This window comes from Elephantulus edwardii, unplaced genomic scaffold (assembly GCF_000299155.1).
Source record: "Elephantulus edwardii isolate Elephantulus edwardi_28Jun2011 unplaced genomic scaffold, EleEdw1.0 scaffold00532, whole genome shotgun sequence".
NCBI lineage: Eukaryota > Metazoa > Chordata > Mammalia > Macroscelidea > Macroscelididae > Elephantulus > Elephantulus edwardii.
Genome location: NW_006400282.1, coordinates 40,994 through 63,714, shown reverse-complemented (window position 1 = coordinate 63,714; position 22,721 = coordinate 40,994). Strand labels below are relative to the sequence as shown.

The window sequence follows — 22,721 nt, the reverse complement described above, 5'->3', positions numbered from 1 at the left end:
CAGAAGATCAAAACCTTCAGAGACTTTTGGGAGGAGTCGTCCCTGCATGTCTGGCTTGTTCTCGGTCTGGATGATTCACAGGCAGAGGGGAATCTCTGGCAACCAAATCACTTGGGATTTAAAGCAGTAATTTGTGTACAGTAGAGTTGTGAGGAAGAAACAAGGTCACTATTGAATTCTTCAGTGCAGAGATAAAAGAAGAAAGCATTAAAAGCATTAAAATATGAAGGGAGGAAACAGTCAACTAGCAATAGCTCAGATTAGAAAAAGCTCAAGTTAGACAGGGAGTTGAAATGGTCTTAGTTCATCTTCATGTTGATTTGGAAGCAGTGTTCTTGCCATCAGTGATCCGTCTTGTACTTAGACATATCAGGACACTTTCTGCTTCTCAGAGGAGCCATTTCACCTCTGGACATGCTTCCTTGAAAGAATATACTTTTGTATGTTGGGGGGGAAATTCCTGTCCCTGTTGATGTTATGTCATAACCTTCTTGCATGAATAGCCTCTGATGGTTTTACTAGAGCTATAATTTTGCCCCAGGCTGCCTTTCTCAGTGTAAATGCCTTTTCTGGCCATTTTGCTCACACATCTGCAACTGTGTTCTCATTTCTCTTTGATCCCCTTAAAGGAGTATATAAACTCAAAACTCTAAGTTTGAATCTTCAGTCAATAATAAATACAATCTTCCCCATCTAGATACTAAATGTCTTAAGCTAATGTCACATTGTTTATGGAGCTAAAAGCCAGACCCTCTCTTCCTTGGAGGAAATCATTAGAACACTCTACCCTGCTTTTTTTCTTAAATATAATTTTTATTTTGTGATTTTAATGAAAGTTTACAGAAATGTTGGATTTTCATTCATTCATTGTTGTACATGTTCCTTCCCTGCCCCTGCCTGGTTCACTTTAAAAAAAAAATCATTTCTTTTTGCACAATTTCTTTCTCCCCTTTCTCTCCCCTTCCCCTTGTCCGCTTTGCCCTGCTTTCAAGATGTAGAGGGAAAGAAGTAAACAATCCTGGCTCCTGTGTACGTGCCCCTGAGAGAGAGGAGAAAAATATAAACTCAAGTCCCAGTTCTATCCCCCATTTTCTTTGTAACATAGAAGTCACTCGGCTTTGATCTTGCTTCAGTTTCCAGATCCATAGAAGGAGAGAAGAGATTAATTATTATCAAGCATCTTGGCAGAAAGCAGAGAATGCCAGAAGAATGTCTATCTGTGCTTCATTGGCTATGCAAAGGCTTTTGACTGTGTGGATTTTTAACAAGCTATCACTGACTCTGAGAAGAATGGGAATCCCAGAACATTTGATTGTGATTATGTGAAACCTATACTTGGAGCAAGAGGCAGTCATCAGAACAGAGAAGGAGACACTGGGTGGTTCAAAAGCAGGAAAGGGGTCTGTCAGGGATTTATTTTGTCTCCATACCTTTTCAATCATCCGAGATGCTGGGCTGTACGAGGAGGGGTGTGGCATCAGGATTGGTGGAAGAATCATCAACAACCTGCATGCAGATGACACAACCCTGCTTGCTGAAACTGAAGAGGACCTGAAGCGCTTGCTGCAGAAGGTCAAGGACTGCAGTCTTCAATATGGTTTGAAGCTCAATATGAAGAAAACAAAGATTCTCACCACTGGGCCAATTGGCAGCATCAGTATAGATGGTGAAGAGATTGAGATAGTTAACAGTTTTAGTTTGTTTGGCTCCACAGTCAACACTCTTGGTAACAGCAGCCAGGAAATCAGGAGACGAATTGAATTGGAAGAGTCAGCTGTGAGGGACCTCTCAAGAGTACTGAAGTGCAGCAACGTCAAGCTGGAGACTAAGGTGTGCCTGATCTAGGCTATAGTCTTTGCAATTACGTGCTATGCATCGGAGAGTTGGACAGTGAATAGGGATGATAGAAAGAGAATTGATGCCTTTGAATTGTGGTGCTGGAGAAGAGTTGAATATACCATGGACTGCTAGGAGAACAAACAGGTTTGTCCTGGAGAGGGTGAAACCAGAATGTTCCCTGGAGTCAAGGATTCTGAAGCTTCGTCTGACGTACTTTGGGCAAGTTGCAAGGAGGGACTGGTCCTTAGAGAGGGACATCATGTTTGGGAGAGTGGAGGGACGGCACAGGAGAGGAAGACCCTCGATGAGATGGATCGAGTCTGTGAGTGGAGTGGTGGGAATGAATGTGTTTGGGACAGCGAGGTTGGCACAGGATAGAACGGCGTTTAGGGCTCTTGTATATAGGGTCACTATGAGTCGCAAGCGACTCGATGGCACATAACAACAACCATCTCCATCTGTAATGTAAGGGAACTATATAGAAAGAATCCCTGAGTCTTTGGAAAATAAACACCACAGGAATCCTGAGAAGTTAGGGGGAAAGAAAAGGAAAAATGAAGTGGGTGGCTGAGGGGTTTTTTTGTGTGTGTGGTTTGGTTTTTTGTTGTTGTTTAAGCAAAAGTTAACAGATTGCAGTATTTCTATTTAGCATATGTTTTTGTCTCTGTATTGACAGCAATACGATTATGACAGCAGTACCATCCGGAAGAAGATATTTCAAGAAGCTCTGGTTCAAATCACACTTCCCACCGTGCAGAAGGCCCTGGCATCCACGTGCAAACCAGTAAGGGACTGGACTACTCCAGAGTCTGCTCTCATTAGCTGTGAAATCCACACAAGTTCTTTTGATAGGATGTGCTTGCAAACAGTAGACTAGTCTAGCCAACTTTTCCTGTAAGAAGTCAGAGGGTAAATATTTCCGGTTTGGCAGGTTAACCTCATAGTCTGGTTCACCATATTCAGCAGGAAAGCAGCCATAGACAATATGTAGCACATTTACAAACAATGTAAACAAATGAGCATGCTGTGTTCCAAGAAAAGTTTCTTTACAGGAAGAAGCAGCTGATCAATTTTGCTGACCCTTGATCTGTACATACTTGCAAAGCATAATGCTAAGAGTCTTAATCAAACTAAGAGTGGAAGTAGAGCATTGACAATATCAAGTCTTCATAGGAGAATGGGTCAAAGGGCCCAATGTATGCTCTTGAACTTGACTGCCAGGAAAACACCTACAGCTTATCATAGAAGGATACTATTAGGATATGTGTCTTGTTAAAACAAAACACTCAAGGTAGTTGTTGTCCAGACAGCTCTGACTCAGAGAGACCCTGTTGGACAGAGAACTGACCCATAGAGTTTCCAAGGTATAATCTTACAAGAAGCAAAGTCCACTCGCCCAAAGTGAAAAGCAAAGATCTGAGTCCAAATCTTGGCTCCTCCCTGTGTGTGGTTGGGAGCGTTGGTGAAGTCACTTTTCCTCTGTTAGCCTAGATTCTTTTTTTTCTCTGTAAAATGGATATATTAATACTTTGTTGTGTTATTCCAGAAATCATTGTTCTACTGCCTTTGAAAACTCAGTATCAATGAATTTAAATGATCTGAGTGTATTTGTAAGGATTAAGATGGAGAAATATTATTAGTTAGTGTCTAATCCTTTCGAACAACCCCATGTTTGGAGCAGAGCTGCCCCATGGGGCTTTCAGGGCTGTGACCATTTAAAAGCAGAACACGAGGCCTTTCTTTCAAGGTTCCTCTAGGAGTTTAAACTCCAGCCTTTTGACTAATAGTTTAGCACTTAACTCTTTGTATCCTTTGTATCATGTAAGGACTCCTAGAATCGAAGATTGGAATGATACAATTCATATTTGATAAGTATTTACCACATGCTAGGCATTGTGGTAAACACTTGATATGAATTGTCTCAATGCAACAACTCTATGAGGAGATAACATTAATATCTTCATTGTACAGAGGAGGGAGCTGATGGGTTAAGTAATGGGCCCAAATCACAAAGCTGGTATCTCTCAATATAAAACCAGCCCATGTTCATTTATAGTACAAGAGTCACACAGTAAGTGGTTTATTACTATTATTACTTAATTAACTATTCCTAGTAGTTTTATATTTCAGAATTGATTTATGTGTGTGAACACCTGGAAGATCTGTTTCTTTTTATAGCAAATGTTAAAGAAGGTTTTTAAAAAAGCTTTATTGATTTGCCTACAATCATTTATATACACCGTGCTTTATTCATGTGCATTATGATAAAACCAGTGATATACATTGTGTTTAGATTTTTTTAAAGGACTTTTTGGTGGTTTAGAGCCTCTCTAAGCATTAGAACATTAAAACCCTTTGCATGCGCTATTTTTTCAGCTAGTCACAGGCATATCTAAGCACCAACCGTTGCCACTGAGTTGATTATGACCCATAGTATCCTAAAGGACAAAGTAGAACTGCTCCATAAGGTTTCCCAAGCTGTGATTTCTGCAGATGCAGACTACACCTTTCTGTCTTAACAGTGGCTCGTAGACTCGAACACCAGCCTTTTGGCAGCAGCCAAATGCTTAAAACCATTTTACTACCTAAGTGCCACACAAGCAAACCGAGGATATGGTATTTATTTCTAGGAGCATATTTCCTTAAGAGAAAAGGGTTTGCCAAGCCAAAGGAATAAAGAACATGTCTATCTCTTTGTCCTTTGACCTTGTTGTTGTTAGATGACCTTGATTAATGACTCATAGAGACATTCTGGACAACAGATTAACATCTCACGCAATTCTGCCATATCTACACCATCATCACTGTGTTCAAGCTCCTTGTGAACTTGAACTTGACTCCCTGTGCAGTCAGGGTCAATCTATCTTGATGAGGGTCTTCCTCTCTTTTTCATCTCTTTTAAAGCAGAGTCATCTCTGCTTTTCTGAGCATGATGTCAGGGTGTTGTTGTTGTTGTTTTTAAGAACTTGCTCCTCCTGGCAACATGTACAAAGTGTGTAAGATAAAGATTTTGGTGTATTTTTCTCTACGGAGCACTCTGGTCACATTGACTGTGTAAAGAAGAATATGGCTTTTGGGTTGGAGAACTACTCAACAACCTGCATTATGCAGATGACACAATTTTACTTGCAGAAAACAAAGAACTGAAACCTTTATTGGAGAAGATAATTAGCTCCAAAATTGACTATACCACATTGTAAAGTGGGGAAAAACACCCAAAACCAAACCTAAAAGCATCCATAAAAACCATAGCCTTTGGCTTAGGATAGAAAATATTTAGGAGCCCAAATGATGCCTCAGTCCACCACAGGATGTTGATGTCTACAGATGTTCTGCTTCATATGTTTTTTTCTATCAGTCTAAAAGCTAATTCAGGTACCTCACAACTACCTTGTGGTGCAGTGAATGTTTAATATGGCCCTTCTGGACATGCACCATCTTGTAACTTCTACAAAGTGATTGGATAGAACTATGCAAATAAAAAGTTTGTGGCCCACCCAGAGAATTAAACAGACAGCTCATGGTGCAAAATAAGTTGCATGGAATCCTAATGAGCAAGGTGGAGTATTGTGCATCCTGCTAGGCATAGAGTGAGCCTTCCCTGAGGCAGGAAGGGGAACCTCACTACCATCAAGAAGGAAGAGCTAGGAATGGAGCACCTCTTTTGGGCTTGAGGTCCTGAGACCTTCCTAGGCCCAGGAGATGGGGGTGGAGGGGGGCTGCGAGAGGGGGAAAGTGGAGAGGAGAGATAGAGGAGAGAGGGAAGGGAGGAAGGGAAGGAAGTGAAGGTAAGGAAGTGGGGGAGGGGAAGGGAAGGGAAGGGTAAAGAGGGAGTGATTAAGTGAGAGCTGCAAGCAGACATGGCAGAAGCAGCTGAGAATCCGAACGAACGGAGAAGTGTCTGGGTAGGACTAGGAGCTCGGCTGAGTGCTACAGTAGCCTTAGAGTTAAGCCAGAGTCCGGAAGTTTTTCTCAACTCTGCTTTGTGGTCCGGGAGCACTTCCTTGAGTTATGCCTGGACCGGGTTCTGAAGAATTAAACATAATCAAGAGTGGACTCTCCAGCTCACAGAGTGAGACAACTGAGAGCCCCAGGCAGAAGGTTTCCTGGGAGAGTGGGACATCTCAGGCAAAGCTAAAGATTTTAGTAACATGTGCCCAAGCAGGACACAGGCCAGGCATGAGCAAAACTAAGGGCTGAGAGCTGAGAGAAGGTCTGTCCTGAGGTGGCTGAGAGAGCCCTGTTCTTAGGGATCCCTGCATAGCCTGTCTTCAGGGTGCCAAGTGAAACCTTTCCTTGCATGACTAAAAATAGCTTTGCATAGCAGAAGGTGCTGAAAGGGCTGCCCTGTACTGAACAAAGGGGACTTTGCCTATGTGTTTCCTAATCCTGATCCTAAATTGTAGCCTGATGATTCTGAGCGTGAACTGTATAACCTGTAGCCAACATGTAGCCACCCTCCACCCAATGTCTGAGGCTATGAATTTTATTTAGAGCGAAATGTCTTTTTCTTCAAAAGGGTAGTGAACTTGAATTGCTTATCTTTTGGTATACTTAACCTACTATACCCCCAGGGGTTCTTTGCTACTTGCCTGATAAACAATAATCTGTGAGCTCTCTGTGGCTTTTGCAATGAGTCAGTGAATCCAGCAGATAAGTAGAGTGCTGAGAAAGGGATGATTGCTATCAGAATTGGTAAAAAGGCTGGAGGGTAGAGGTGTGTTGGACCCGTGCCTCATAGGAACCAGGCTAACCTGATGCTGATGATCCTCTCACCTCATGAAGTTAGACAAGACACTACCACCCCATTCTTACACATCTCTCCTGTGATGAGAAGAGTGAGGAAGGACCTTTGTCTAATCTGCTCTCAACTTTCAGTGTATTAGCAGAGTGAATCGTGTCCCATATACAAGAAACTCTTGGGATTTTTAATAGAGTTTACTTTCAAAAAAGACGATGACCCAGAGTTCTCAGTAATGAAAGATATTAAGATTTTTAAAAATTCTGATTTAAAGACTAGATAGATTAGGGGATTAGATGCTTTATAAGAGGAAGCTTTATTTTGCTAAAGTATTCCTACCCTGAGTCCTTAAAGTAGCAGCTTTCAAGCTCTGTGGTTCTCCATCCTAGCTGCACTTAGACTAGCTTGAGGAGATTTAACAACAACAAAAACAACAAATCAGATTCCCAAGACTTACCCTTGATGATTTCCATTAAATTGGTTCAAGTGATTAAAAATGTTACAGCTGCTTCAGTTCTTAATTATTAGTAGTAGACGCCATCGCAATAGCTCTGTCCCCTGTCCTATACTATGCCAACCTCACAATCCCTGACCACTCGAGTCTATTGTAGCCAGCACTGTGTCAATCCACCTGCTTGAAGTTCTTTCTCTCCTTTTCCATCCCTCCACCTTTCCAAGCATGATGTCCTTCTCCAAAGAATAGCCTCTCCCTACCATCATGCCCAAAGTATGTGAGATGAGGCTTCACCAATCCTTGCTCCCAAGGAACAATCTGGCTTCCCCTCTCCAAGACATATATAAGTATTCTCTTGGGGGAGTCCATGGTACTCTCTTCCAACACCACAAATCAAAAGTATCAATTTTTCTTTTACCATCCTTATTCATTGTCTAGTTCAAAATAGAAAAGCTATTTTTATAAAGTTGAGCACACCTCAGCAATATGAACAACCCTAGAAATTATTCCTTTCCACAGAACAATTTAGTGGGTTCAAATTCTAAAGAGTTACTTTTTATTTCTTCTGCAATCATTAAATATGTATCAAACAGACCCAGGCATTTTGCCAGGTGAGTGCCCCACTGTTTTGGAATTTACAGCCCAGTGGCAGGAAACAGAAGGCACTCAGCCGTGTGGTGAGCACTGCAGTGGCCTGATGGAGAAGAGTGAAGCAGGAGCCCAAGAGGGTTGCTTCACCTCTGCTATCGGGTCAGGGAGGACATGCCAGAGTTAAATCTGGACCTTATCCTGAAGAATGAATAACAATCGGCAGTGGGAATCACACAGGGAATATGAGAGGTTCGCCCAGGCATGAGATGGAGGCCCAGAGCAGTAGCATGGTTTGCCCAGCATCTTATAGCTGACTTATGTGCTCCAGACGTGATACTACACACAGTACTCATCTGTGTGCCAGCCAAGTCCCAAAGACCTTCTTGGAATGTTGAGATTCATACTAGTCCCATTCTTTGACCTATTTCATGGGTGGGTATAAAAAAAACCCCAAAACAAAACAAAACAAAACAAAAACCAAACAAAACCACACCAATCTTGGCTGTTGTAATTTGGTCTTGAACTATGTTCTTGTTTTTTAGTGCCACAGAGTCAGAATCGACCCATAACTGACCCTCCAGCAGGTTTTCAGAAACACTCAATTGCACGGGAAGAGACTGCCCATCCTTCTCCTATGGAGCAGCTGGTGGTTTCGAACTGCATATCTTTGGGAATGCAATGCAGCCTCTTACCACTAGGCCAGAAGAGCCGCTTGTCCTGAACTATAACACCCCCAAATTCTAGCACTGAGACTTGTCTGACTGCAGTGGCTGTAAATCTTGCCCCTCCAGGCCAAAGACACAGCTAAATCCCAACTCTCTATCTAATAGCCACATGTTGGGAAACCCTCTTCCGGCACCACTAAGTTCCAGAATTACCAGATTAATCTCGGGATATGATTTAGTACATTTAAATCCTTACCCTGTCTTTTAGCTAATAACAGGCAAACCATTTGGGAAAGCTTAAGCAAGCAGGATGGGTTAAGGGATTTTTACCATGTGTGTTTCTGGTCTGTCTTAGAGGGAATTCGTGTCAGGGCCTATTGAAGGGAATGAGAAAGTTCTGAAGAATTGATCCTCCTAACCTGAAAAAGGTCCTCAGTCTCATTAAGTTAGTAATACCACTACTCTGAGGCAGCTCTGGTGGCATAGTCTGTAGGGAATTGTGCTGTTAACTCAAAGGTCATGTCTCTCTGGTCATTCAAATCCCTCAGTGGCTCTGTGGAAGAAAGATGAAAAATCTCCTCCTATGCACTCAGAAACTAGCCATGAGTTGGTTCTGATTTAACAACAATGAGAGAGAGAAGAAGAAGAAGAAGGAGAAGGAGAAAAGAGAGAGAGAGAGAGAGACCCCTACCCTATGACCCAGTAATGTCACAACTGTGTATATATCAAAAGAAATGATTGCTTAAATCCACAAGAAAACATGTCAAAGAGTTCATGGCAGCCATATACATTTTTAAAAGTAGAATTCTCTCAAGGTCCATCAACAGAAGAATGGATAAAGAATTTTAATCTGAGGCACGGTAAAGTTGGTGCCTATCAGAGGGCCTTGCAAAACTTGAGGGAGGACTGTGCTCACTCACAACAATCACCTAGACCACAGGAGTGGAAGTAGGAAGAATACAACAGTGGAGAAACAGGCTGAGCTTGGATGTGCTCTTTCAGCGCTGCTCAACCAGCACACATAGATGTGTGGGTGAGCAAGGAAGGCGTGGAAGGCTTGAGGAGCCTGGAATCGTGAGGACTGCTGGCTTGTTGACTTGACCCCATGTGGGAACTACAGCTGAGTGAGGAGACCAACAAGTCTGGAATTCAGGGAGAAACATGGACTTCTAAGCCTGGCATTGATACCCGTTTGAACCAACCACAAATGGCTAAGTAGGGGTTGACCAGAAAGCCAAGAAGATGAAGAGAAGATGTCCGTTACTGGGAGTTAGGATAGTTGGCTGCAACCTGATGGTTTGATCTGGACTGGGCTTTGCTTATGGATGCAGATGCTCCAAGTTTCCAAGTTGAACAAAGGATGCTTCAGCAAAAGGGACGAACTTGTTCCCTTGGAGTACTGGCTTGAGAAGGATGGGCAAGTTAGCAGTTAATTATCTAAAAGGGGGCATATTGCACATGAGGCGTGATGTAGCTGGCCTACATGTGTTCATGTACGTCTTTGTTGGTGTGATGATTATGGGGGGGGGGGAAGAAACCCACAATATAAAAGAAAAAAACAATTTGAAAAAGAATTTTTATTTATCTATACAATGAATAAGCTATTTATACATACACCAACACAAATGGATTGTTTTTTTAATAAGATACAAGGAAGAGAGAATTCTGGGAAAATGACAGCTTAAACAGATCATCATTCTGACCCTCTCTCACAATTATGGGAAATGGCACTCAGCTATAAGAAACTCTGAGTCAGGAAGCTGAACAAAACAGGGAACTCCAGACAGGCAAGAATTAATGAATTAACAGTTAGTCACCTATAGCAGGAAAATCATCTCTCAGATAGTCCCTTCTTCTCCTTCCAGACACACAAGTCAAGGACAGCTGCCATGACCTGGGGAAGTGGCCCCACAAAGAAAAATAAAACAGAGCCCATGCCTCCTCATGTTGTTGTTGTTGTTGTTGTTGTGTGCCGTCGAGTCGCTTGCGAGTCATAGCGACCCCATGTACGACAGCCCTAAACTGTGCCAATTCCATTGCCTCTGACACACCCATCCCGATTACCCCAGTCACTGAATCAATCCACCTCATAGAGGGTCTTCCCCTCCTGCGCTGTCCCTCCACTCTACCCAGCATGATGTCCCTCTCCAAGGACCTGTCTCTCCTTACAACATGTCCAAAGTATGTCAGACGAAGCCCCATAATCCTTGCCTCCAAGGAGTAGCCTGGTTTAACCCTCTCCAGGATGAATTTGTTTGATTCCTTGGCAGTCCAGGGTACATTCAGTACTTTTCTCCAGCACCACAGCTCAAAGGCATCAATTCTCCTTCTATCTTCACTAGTCATTGTCCAACTCTCTGATGCATAACAAGTGATTACAAAGACCATATGGCCTGTATCAGGTGCACCTTAGTCTCCAGAGAGACACCTGATACCATCCACAAAAACAAATTCAAAATAGATTAAGGACTTACCTGTGCAAAGTAAAACCATAAAAAAAATCACAATCCATAAAACTCTTAAAAGAAAATGTGAAGGTAACACTGTCAGGATTATCTTTTTTTTCTATAAGTGAGTTAATTAATATAATAAAAGCACAAACAGCAAAAGGTAAAGTAAATAAATAAAATTTCAGAAAAATAAAAAATTTTGCTTTATCAAAAGAATTCATTTTTTAAAAATGAAGAGATAAGCTATATAGTCTAGGAGGATACCTTTAGATACTGTATATCCAATAAGAATCTAAATCCAATATTTGTGTGTGTGTGTGTATGTATAAAACGTTGACAACCTAAAACCAAAAAGGTAACAAAATCCCAATAATTAAATGGAAAAAGGATATAAGTAGACATTTAACCAAAAATGACATTTAAGTGGCCAGCAAACACATGAAAAGATGCTCAATGTCAATAGCCATAAGAAAGATGCATATAAAAACCACAATGAGATACCACTTTAATTCTACTAGAATGGCTAAGATGGGAAAAACTATAACAATAACTATTGTTGGTGAGGATGTAAGGAAATTGGAACCCTTATCTGTTGCTGGAGGGAATTCTGGTGACCTAATGGTAAGGAGTGGTTTTGCTAACCCAAAGGTACGCGGTTCTACTCTACCAGCTGTTCTGCATGAGAAAGATGGGCAGTCCCCTCCCATATAATTTACAGTCTCTGAAAACCCACTGGAGGGTCAACTATGCGTCAGTGCTGACTCAGGAACACATAGCACATCATCTATTGCTGGTGGCAATACATAATGATAGCATCTTTGTGGAAAATGGTGTGGTAATTCCTTGTTGTTGTGATTGTTGAATACCTTCAAGTTGAAATCAACTCATAGCTGACACGTTAGTGGGTTTTCAGAGGCAATAAATCTCAGTAGAGGAGATTACTCATCTTTCTCCTGTGGAGCAGCTGGTGGATTTGAACCACATACGTATGTGTTGGCCAGGAAGTTCCTTATCACTAAGCCATCTGGAAGTAAAAAGTGAAATTAAATCTACAATTACCATATGACCCAGCAGTTTTACTTCTGGATATATATATTCAAAGAGCTCATGGGCTAAACTTTAAAAGACACATGTATTCTATGTGTAATTGCTAAAAAGTAAAAATAACAGGCAAATAAATAAACAAAATTTATAATAAACACATCCATACAACAGAATATCATTCATCCAGCAAGAAAAATTAAATCTTGATATGTACTCAGTAATAATGGAATTTGAAGACATTATGCTGAATGAAATAAGCCTACTACAGAACAATAAATACTGTATGACCTTACTTACATAAAAAAGACAATAAAAGACAAATGTATAGAGAATAAATTTCCTTAGTGCTTACCAGGGGCAGCAGGGAGGTAAAAAACCCCTGTGATTAGTGGTAATAGAAAAATCAAATTTATTAAGAGTTGAGTTGCACAACCATTTATTATAATATCTCTCACTAAGTTGTACACCTGTAAAAAGGGAAATTGACAAAAGCCGTGTGATAAATATATTTACAACAAGAAGGAAAATGAGTAGCTACTGAGGCTGCTCATGTACAACCAGAAACCTCATGGGATTTGCTTCCTTGGTTTAAAGGTTTAGGATCATGATTAATTGACCTAATAACATGTTCGGTGCTTCTGTTCTGTCTCCTAGTTAATTTTGCACAGTGCCTAGGGCATTAAACGCTTGTAAGCAACCATCCAAGCCATGATAATTGGTCTCTATTCACTTAGAGCATCAGAAGAGTGAGGACTAGGAGGAGGATACACAGTGTGTGGCCAGTTGCCTCCTGGAGAAACTGCTTCCTGTGTCACGAGACCAGAAGATCTGGGTGGTGCCTGGCTACTATGAAGTCAACATTTTCATCAAAGATTCCATATAAGACTTCAAATTGGATGCCTAATTTGAAATTCTTATTGTTGTAGTTATTGTGTACCATTGAGTCGGAACCGACCCATAGCTGACCCTCCAGCAAGTTTTTCAGAGGCAGTTAATCACACTGGAGGAGACTACCCATCCTTCTCCTGTGGAGCAGCTGATGGCCTCGAACTGTGTGCCTTTGGGATTGCAGCACAGCTTCTTGACACTAGAGACCACCAGAGCTCCCTTTCAGATTCTCATTCTCATATACTTTAGAGTTTGTGGAGCCCAGAAATCAGTGCTCTTTACACTTTAAAACAAATTCTAATACCTTGTTAAAACCAAATGGTAGTTTAGCTTGTCATTGTTGTCGTTGTTGTTGATTGCCATCAAGTTGAGCATGACTCATAGCAACCCTATGGAAAAAAAAATAACTGAAACCTTTCTATAGCTATTGTCGTTTCTCAAAGTTCAGTGAGTTTCCAATGAGGCATGTTGTTTAGGAAGTGGATGCCACTCCTGCTTCTGTAACTAGTGGAAAATACTTTCACTGAGTATTATACTCTTTTAAGAACTATCTATATGGGATCAAAGTAACAAAACAGCCAAAACTATGAAATCTTACACAGCAGTGAGTTCCTGTTAGTGGGAGAGGAACAACTAAAAAAAGGAGGGTAAGAATGATTGAACAACTCAAAGACAGTGAGCACTGTCACTAAATTGCACTTGCAGAAACTGTCACATTGGGAAATTTCTCTGTGCATATTCTCAGCAAAAACGAAATAAAATCTAGGGAGAAAAACCCACAAAAGAGCACACAATTCCAAGTATATAAAGTTTACAAACAAGGAAACCCTCTTGTGATAGAAACTAAAGAAATCTTAACTCTTTTAAGACTGGAAAAGAGGGTGGGGGGTGTTGAATGATGGTGGAAATGTTCCTATCATGACCCAGATATATTTAGCCACTGAGCTGTACTTTTTAAATTTGTGTGTTTTATTTTTTTATGTCATTTATCCTTCTGTGAAGTACTACCATAGAGAAAAAAAAATAAGAGGAAGGAAGCTCTTTAGTTATGATGAAAAAAAGAGGGACAGAACTCTGTGTCGAGGCCATATGTGGTGCTTAGCTCAGTGAATTAGATCAAATCGGAACCTAGTAAAGTGTTAAAGTGAGGATATCAGTCCTTTTGCCTGTGGACCAACATTGCCCTGCTCATATGAGCTCCCGGGGGAAGATCATGAGTAGTAATTTGTCCTTTGATTATCTCTTCCACAATCATCTCATGTCTTTTCCTGTTTCTCTGTTTTCTTTGTTCTCCAGGAACTTCAGAAATATGAGCAGTTCATCTTTTCAGATCATACCAATATGATCCAGGTTGAAAATGTCTATGAGGAAATTTTATATCAGACTCTCCTGGGTGAAACTCTGAAAGGTAAGGAAGGTTTACCTCGTGCTGATGTCAGTCTTACTTCTGTAAAGATTACAGTCTTGGGAACCCTAAGGGGCAATTCTGCTGGTCCTACAAGGGCCACTATGAATTAAAATTGACTCTACAGTGATGGGAGTGGGGAACTTTAGACAGGGTAGTGCTGTTGTGAAATGAGACTCAATAAGGCCACATGCATTTTATCACTAAATCAGAAAATGGGGGAGGAAATTGACACTGGAGAACTAGGGAGACAGAAGAAAAAGAAGATGGAGTTTTCCTGATTTGTACACACCTTTGTTGTTGTTGTGTGCCATGAAGGTAGAACTAACCCATAGAAGACCCACCAGTGGATTTTCAGAGGCTGTAATTGCATGAGAGGAGATTGTCCACCTGGTGGATTGAACTGCCTGCCTTTGGGTTGGCAGTGTATCTCTTTATCCATTAGGCCACCAGAGCTCCCTTTAGATATTTTTTCTTTTGATACAAATAACAATAATGCTATGAGATAACAATATGAAGCTTCATCTTTCATATGAGAAGAAGATAAATCCAGGATCATTCAGCAGAAAAGTGGTCAAGTTAAGATTCAAATAAAGTGCTGCCTTTTACTCACTGTTACAGATAGGACAAAAGCAAAAAGCTGTTCAATACCACAGGTTCCTGACCTCTCCCAGAGGGAGGAGGAGAGGGTTCTGGTGACCAGGCTGACCATCTGCTGTCTCAGCACATTCCTCACCTCCACACAGCCAGACAGAAAACACAGGGTGATGGTACAGTACCCAGGACTCTTGTTAGGACTCTATTATCCACTGTCCTATGACTTAAGTCTTGCTTGGAATAGGAAAACTTGATAGGATACTTATCAGATTGGGTCTGAAACACACCTGGTCTCTGTGCAGAAAGTCTGAAGTACCACAAAAATTTGCCTCTAAGAAAACAGGCCAAACGCAAGCCCCAGGTCACTGTAGCTAGTCAAAGGGGATCCAATGAGACAGGGATGGAAGGACGTCTTCAGTGGCTCTTTTGTTTCAGTTTCCAGGCTGAACAGCACCTCTGGGTGAAGTAGAAGAAAGTTTCTTTCTTCTGGACACTTTACTGTCTTCTGTTGAAAATCTGTCACAACACAGGCCTACTTTGGCAATGTTGCAGGCTAGCTTTCAGACCACCAGATATAAGCAAATGCCATGATGGAGCAACTCACATGAATACTTTTGTTTTCCACTCTATATAAAAGTTACATTTGGAGCTATGGTGACCTAGTAGGTAAGGAGTTGTACTACCAACCCAAAGGCAGTTAATTTGAATCCTCCAGCTGCTCCGCAGGAGAGAGATGGGCAGTTGCTTTTCGTGCAGTTTGCATCCTTTGAAAACCTCAGGTAGGAGTCATTTCCAGCTTGTTGGCAATGAGTTGAGTGAAGGTTAACACTGGACTGAAGTCTACTAAGTCTGCTATAGCATTATGGGAAAGTTTGAAATTTTGTGAGAATTACCAAAATGTGGTAGAGAAACCTGCAGTGATCACACGCTGCTTTTGGGGAAAATGGGGCCAACAGACTTGCTCAATGCAGGCTTATCACAGACCTTGAATTTGTAAAAAAATATAATATCCATGAAGTGTAGGAAAGTGAAGTTATGCCTGTATACGGGTATTTTTTTTTTTTAAGAACAGGATACTGTCCTGTTAGCTACCAGAAAATGATGAAACCAAATTCACAGGACTATGTAGGCTGTGACATGAATAGTGCACCTTGGGTGTGATAATGTGGGGCGCTCTGCATCCAGAGTGATCAGCTGCAGCCTCCACCAAATATGCCAGCTGTGTTGTACTTTCTATTTAGAGTTGCTGTTACAGCTCTTCCCAAGGCCTTTGAGGCTGAGCTACATGTGTGCAGGTTTTGACTAGGGTACAGGTCGACCAGTCTGTCTCATCTCCATGTGTGACACTGAGTAGCACTGGGCATCCAAGACTATCTTGGACACTGTGAGAAGCAGAGATATGTAGATCCTGCCGCTTCCCAGGAGGAGTATCAGCCAGGGTGGACAAATTGGAGGCTCGTGTATTAGTAACCAGTACCATGGGAAAGAGGCTTCCATGACTTATATAGACGATACAGTTCTAGACCTTGAGCTCTTTGAAAATAAAGACTGTATTTTTACACTGCCTGTTATTTTGTATTGCTGAGGCAATTCTGACTCATGAAGAATCTATAAGCCAGAGTAGAACTGCCCCATACGATTTCTTATCCTTATGAGAGCAAATCCCAATGTCTTTTCTCCACAGGGTTTCTGGTGCTTTTGAACCATTGAGTCCGTGATTAGAAGCTGGGTACTTAACCTTTTTGCTCACCTATAATAAACCAGTTTACTAGAGTTGAAGGACTAAAGGCAACCACTTGTGTGTTGGAGCTGAGCTGTGTGCCGTAGGCTTTCCAGTGGCTGATTTTTCAGGAGTGGATGGCCAGGCCTTTCTTCCTAGGCACTTCTGCATGGACCCAAACCTCTAACCTTTTTACTGGCAAACTCCTTGCCCACAGGAATGGCCAGCAGGCATTTGTTGGTTGAATGAATGAGTGCTATAGAGATTTCAGCATTTGGGAAACATTTACAGGTTTCAGCGGCCAGGGAAGGCTCTGAAAGGAAGGTGGGAGTAAGCTGACACTTGAAATTGATAAATAGCCAGAGAGACTCTGGGAGAGGTGTTTGGACTCTGGATAAAATCAGATAACCCAGCTAGACCATTATAGCATGTTAATGTCATCTTTTGTATTCTGGTCTCTCTTAGTGATAAAAGAAGCTGCTGTCCTAAAGAAACACAACTTATTTGAAGACAACATGGCTTTGCCCAGTGAAAGCGTGTCCAGCTTAATTGATCTAAAGACCCCTGCAGGGTCAAACCAGGCCAGCCCTGCCAGGAGAGCCTCTACTGTTCTGGAGAGTGAAGCCCCAGGGAGTGAAGTGTTCCAGGAGCCAGAGGAAAAGCAGCAGCCAGCGGCCTCTGGTGCACTGGCTGGAGAGGAAGGCACTTCTCTCTCTGTGTCTAGCCTTCTCTCGGGAGGGGAGGAGCAGGTGATGATTTCAAGCATGGAGGGCCCTGGGAATCTTGTGGCTGCAGAGAACCAGGAAGCAACCTCAGGTATAGAGTCTACAGAGTTAAAGTTAGGAGGGACTCCAGAGGGAGAAAACGCCACTCCGGAAGAATCTGAATCTGTCTCTGCCTCAGACTCTTTGAAGGAGATCAGAAAATTGTTGACAGTGACAGTTGAAGAACCAGTAGAATCTGTGTTAGAAGAGCCAGTAGAGTCACCCCTCATGATTGAAAAAGATACAAACAAGGAGACCCATTTGCCCCTAAAAGATGAGAGAGAAGAAGAAAAAATCCAGATCCACACAGAAGCTGATGAGGCCTCCCATCATGATGGCTGTGAAGAAGGTGAAGTCAGTGAAAAGGAAGTCCAGCCTTTTCTCAAAAGGGCCAGTGAGGTAGAGTTGGGGAGTTCTCCAGAGGCAAGCAACCCTGCTCCTCAGTCAGAGTCTGGAGAGTTTGCTGAGGGGGTCAGCTGTGTGGGTCCCCCAGGTGAGCAAGGGGAGGCTGAGAGGTCTGCTGAGGAGGAGCTCACAGGGAGGACCGCCTCACTGCTTGAAGAAGGAGAAGGGTCCCCACGTGCCCTAGAGAGTGAAGCCAATGCACAAGAAGATTGTAGTTTAAGTCCTGACCATGTCTGTCTCAGTGACAGCAAGGCTTCTGGAGAGCAGAGAGTCATGGAAGAGAAAAGCAGTGCAGGCCAGGCCGAGGCCAGCATGGGGTCAGAGACCGTTAAGGCTGCCAGTGTTCATGCATGCCAGTGGGTGGTTGAAAGTGCTCCCATCCCCGACAGCGTTGGTGCACATGGAGGTGAGGTGGAGACAGAAGGTGGTCAGGAGAGTTCCCCAGGGCAGCCTTCAGAGGAGTGAACAGGACTATTGGTAAAAGCCTTACTTTGAACAAGGTCAATCAAAAGGCTTTGGGACTTTAAAACATTTTATTATTTCCTGCCTTTATATAATGAAGCCAAGGAACCAGCACATAAGGATATGAGCGCTGTAGCAAACCTCTGTGGGACTGAACTGTTCTACACTGTCACCTTCACATTTTAAGAGGAATGACTAAGACAATGAAGAGTTCGGTGTTAGAGGCTAGTGGAGGGTAGTAGAGGGAAAGGAGTATTGTTACAGTTTGAACCAAGAATCAGTAAGGAGCATGGTTTTAAAACATTCTTCACATTTTAGTGGTCCAGTCTCCAAATGCACTTTAAGGCTTTTGGGTTTTGGGGTGTTTTGTTGGTTTTTTTTTTCAAGAATGTAAATGTCTAAGTTCAGCTTCACTGTTCACTATGCTAATGTCACTATCTCAGCATTCGTCCATGGTCAGGCTACACGACAATGAAGAACACTCAAGTCTGTTTACAGATCACAGAGCTGATCATGCCAGAAGATCTCAAGACAAGCTAAGAGGAAACAGATGAGATTCAGGGTCTGTGAAAGTGCCTGGACTGATTATTAATTCTGTTACAAAATTAATAGTTAATTGTGTTAATTAGTCTTACTGATCCTTATTAATAATCACCTTTAGGGGACATTCAAATGAGGTATAAAAATTTGATTGGCAGGTTTAAGCCTGCAAACATTGCAAATCAACCTTAGCCTGTGCAGGGGAAAAACTTAACTCTGATCAAGCTTAACGCCTACTAATTAAACAAACAGTATTTGAACAGTACTGTATGCCACGTATTGTGTTGGCTATGGGTAAAAAAAAAAGTTGTATTGTCTAGTATATAAGACCCAGAGACTTGGCCTAGCTTATTACCAGAAAACAGCAAGATATTTTTTTAAAAGCCAAGTTCCAAAAATGTTACCAGAAATTAAAATGTTCTGTCCTTTAAAGAATTGGTTGAATCCCTGTTTTATGCCAGGCATTGAGGCACCATGGTGAAAAGATACTCCCCCTTCTTCCTGAGATTTAAACTTCAGTGGAAATAGACATGAACATAGTTTCTAAATGGATCACTACTTATAACCATTATTGTGGGATGGTCTTTTCTGAAAAGATTGAGAAGATATATCCTCTTGATCCAGGAGTGGAGGGGAAAGAAAAAATATAAATAAATATTTTCAAAAAACGTAAATCCAAGTTACTGCATATTAAAGTTTGCTTACTCAATTTTTAATATTAAATCCCAACATACTGTCTAAAAAGCTTATTGTGATTATCACCAGCAATGAAGTTTCTGTCGCTTCTTTAGAGAATTTGTATCAGTTTGTCTTTAATTACAAATTCCAATATTACCCCCTCTACCCCATCCAAAAACAGAATCTGGAGTTTAGGCATAGTATATGCTTCCTGCTAAAAAGGAACAACCTTGAATATTAGCTTCCCAACTCCTCAAGTCACTTTGGTATTCCCTCTGGCTAGCCCAGAATGGTAAATACCAGGCTGCCCGGAAATAGGAACGAGTTGTCCATGCTGGACTATTTGGTGCTGGATTTCAGGCAGGGGCATGGTTTTTATTGGGCTTTCTGCTCCTGGTGACTCTTCCCTTAAACAAAGTCCAAAGTCCACAGGGAGAGATGGCCAGGTGAGGAGATATACTGCCTGGTACAACAAAAGAGCAGTGACAGTGCCTTGCTGCCAAGGCCTGACTCCTCTCTGGGGGAATCTCAGTAAGTTGGGGGTTGGGGGGGGGTCACAGCCAAGGCTACTCCAACTCTGCAGCTCCCCAGCTTCCTTCCTTTGCTTACCTCAGGGCTTCTTGCCATCCTCATAAACCTAATGGATTTTTCCCCCCAACCCTAAAATGGACTATGAGGAGTACTGGTGGTGTATAGCACAGTGTGCTGCACTGCTAACCAAAAGGTCAAAAGTTGGAGTCCACCAGCTTCTCCAAGAGAGAAAGATGGGCAGTCTTAAGATTTACAGCTTTAGAAACTCAGTGGAAAGTTGTAATGTGTTGGAATTGTTTCAATGGCACTGGGTTTGGTTTTAGTTTAAAATCGTTTACTTCACTACATTGCATGACTCCACCTTCACTCATTTACTCACTCATTGTGTAGAGTTGCTGACTTCTGTAGAGTTTCCAAGGCTGTAAATAGTAATGGGAGACTGCCTCTCTTTCTTTCCAAGGAGGAGCAAGTGGATTTGAACCATCAAAGACGCATAGTGTTTGAGTTAACAGTGCAACTCTCTTCAGAGCTCCATTAAAAATGGAGTGGGAAGCTAAAATATGTTCAATATATTGATTATTAATTTTTGTATCTTGAGTGAACAAAATTCATACTGTCAGGAGTTGGCTTTGCTTTTAATGTAGACTCATATTTTTTATGTCAGAGGTTCCAGGAGGGAGTACATTTACCATGAGGGTTTTCATTCTCCCATGGACAAATTCATTAGAGATGCATAAAACCCTAAGACATGGATTTTGGCAAAAACTCTGCAACTTTAAGCTAGCTGTATTGCTATTGACCTTTCACAGAGAAAGTATTTCCCTTGAAGAAAAATCAGCTTGTCATTTTCTCCTTTGGAGCTCGTGCAGAAATAGCAGTGTCTGGCATTGTGCACAGTAAACTCTTTTTAAAGAAAGTGTTTTGGAGCTCACAAGGATAAGATGCTAGTTTGGCCAAATGCTTTAAGAAAAGACTAAATGTGAAATGGGAAGGTCTTTAAGCCTGACCTACATTTTATAACAAAAATTCTCAAATCTAGTTTTATATTCTTTTGGATTGGAGTCATTGATAACAAAGGGCTTCATGATTCTCCCAGACAGAAGGGATTTTTTATTCATTCTGAGAAGTGCCAAATGATATATAATGCCTAACAATTTTAATATAAAGGTGGAAAGACGTAGCCAAGTTAAAGAATAACAGTTTCAAGAGGTAAAATGTTGGTGTCATACATCTTCTTACTTTATTGAACATAAGAGGGTTTGGGGACTTGCTTTCTGAATTCTGAAACTTCAGAGGGGGAAAAAAAGGAATGTCTCTCAATTGAATTTTTTTTCTGGTCATGATATAAAGCAAATAAACTTAAAACACTTTGTAACAACCTATTTACTCTGCCAAGTGCCTATATTCCAATAAAATGTTTATCCTCGATGAGTTATTCATATGTCATATTCATTTGGAAATGAGATTGGCTTCATCTTTTAAGCAAATGTCATACTTTCTCTGAGAAGAACGGGCCTCAGAGATAAAAGATGAGTCACTGTGGCTGTATTATGCAACTTTCACTCTTCTGTTGTCAGTAAGGCATCTGCAGGGAAGCCACTTAACGTCAAGTGTAATTATACTTGATAATGCATATGCTTATATGTCCAGGAACTGAATCAAGTCCATAATACTGCAATTGGTAATTACTCTTGAAGTAATTGAGCTGCTGTTCAAACTTACATTTATTTTCAGTGAGTAACAATGAGCAAAGCATCCACCCTTTCCATATTTATAGATAAAGCTATAGAGCTTTTGTTCACCCTTCTTTAATGTTGCTCATTGTAAAATTGTAGCATTAAAGATCCTCTAACTTCAGGAGAAGACAGTCACCATCATCAACCCAAAGCTGACTTTGAGGTAGAGGTGAGATACACCTCTGCCCTTCAATCTTTTTACCAATTCTGACAAAAGCTAGCCCACTCACAAACTCTAAACTTCTCTTTTTGTTCAAAAATTCATTGCAGTGACTACACAGAACATGCTATTCTTATGATGACGGAGTTTATTAGACTTGGTGTGAGTTGGAATTGACTCAGTGGCATGGGTTTGATTCATTCCTTCCCTACCTAGAAGGTAACAAGTTACTATTTGGAATCAGGATCAAGTTAGAAATGACAGAAACAACTCAGGATAGAAATATTTTATAAGAAGTACTTCTTTGGCAATGCCTATAAGCAAGCTTTTGCTGCCAAGTTCCACTTGGGTCTGGCCTTGGCCCTGATAGAGCAGGTATTACTGCCCTTTAGTGCCACATGACCAGAGGTACTCCAGTAAGCCTTCTATCCAAAGGTACTCAACTCTTATGACTCTGTGGGTTGACCTCCCCACTATATCAACCTTACTCCATGGGCTAGGAAACACATCATGATATTTTGCACTAGCTTCTTGGTTCTGCTATCACCATTTCTCTGATGCTGGACTCTGCCATGCTTGTCACTACTTGAGCACAGTTTCTGCCTTTATAGCTCTCTTTGTCTTCTGGGTCTAGGAGGTTCTCAGCTCAGGCTCCCTTGGTCCAAAGGGCATATTCTGCTCCTGGCTCATCCTCCTGATGTATTGAGATCCCCTTCTCATCTCTAGAATGAGCTCTTTTAAGCCAGACATGTTGGAAAAACTGACCAATCCCCATGGTTGGCCACACCTTATTTGCATACTCTAACTCTTGCAAGGGTTCCCTGCAGTTTATTTGCATGATTGTATTTTCCAGTCCTATGAGGAGTTCCACACACTTCATTACATAAGGTCACCCAATCATTTTGTAAGAGTTATAAGACTGTGGCTGGAATTGCCACATAATTCATTGCACAGTACTGCCTTCACTCATCTATTAATTTATTCATCAAAAGATTATTTTTAACTATATTCAGGTACATAGGGTTTTCAGAGGCCTGCTATTTCAGAAGTG

The 22,721-nt window shown here is 41.5% G+C and overlaps 1 protein-coding gene across 1 annotated transcript in view; it reads left to right on the top strand.

Moving 5' to 3' along the window:
- FAM129A (family with sequence similarity 129, member A) overlaps nucleotides 1-18,028 on the top strand; it is a 156,956-nt gene extending 138,928 nt beyond the window's left edge. The window contains exons 12-14 of the mRNA XM_006903193.1: nucleotides 2,516-2,623; nucleotides 13,969-14,080; nucleotides 16,860-18,028. Of these exons, the coding sequence (XP_006903255.1) occupies nucleotides 2,516-2,623; nucleotides 13,969-14,080; nucleotides 16,860-18,028 (1,389 nt within the window). The remainder of the gene's footprint in view (nucleotides 1-2,515; nucleotides 2,624-13,968; nucleotides 14,081-16,859) is intronic.
- The last annotated feature ends 4,693 nt before the right edge of the window (nucleotides 18,029-22,721 follow it).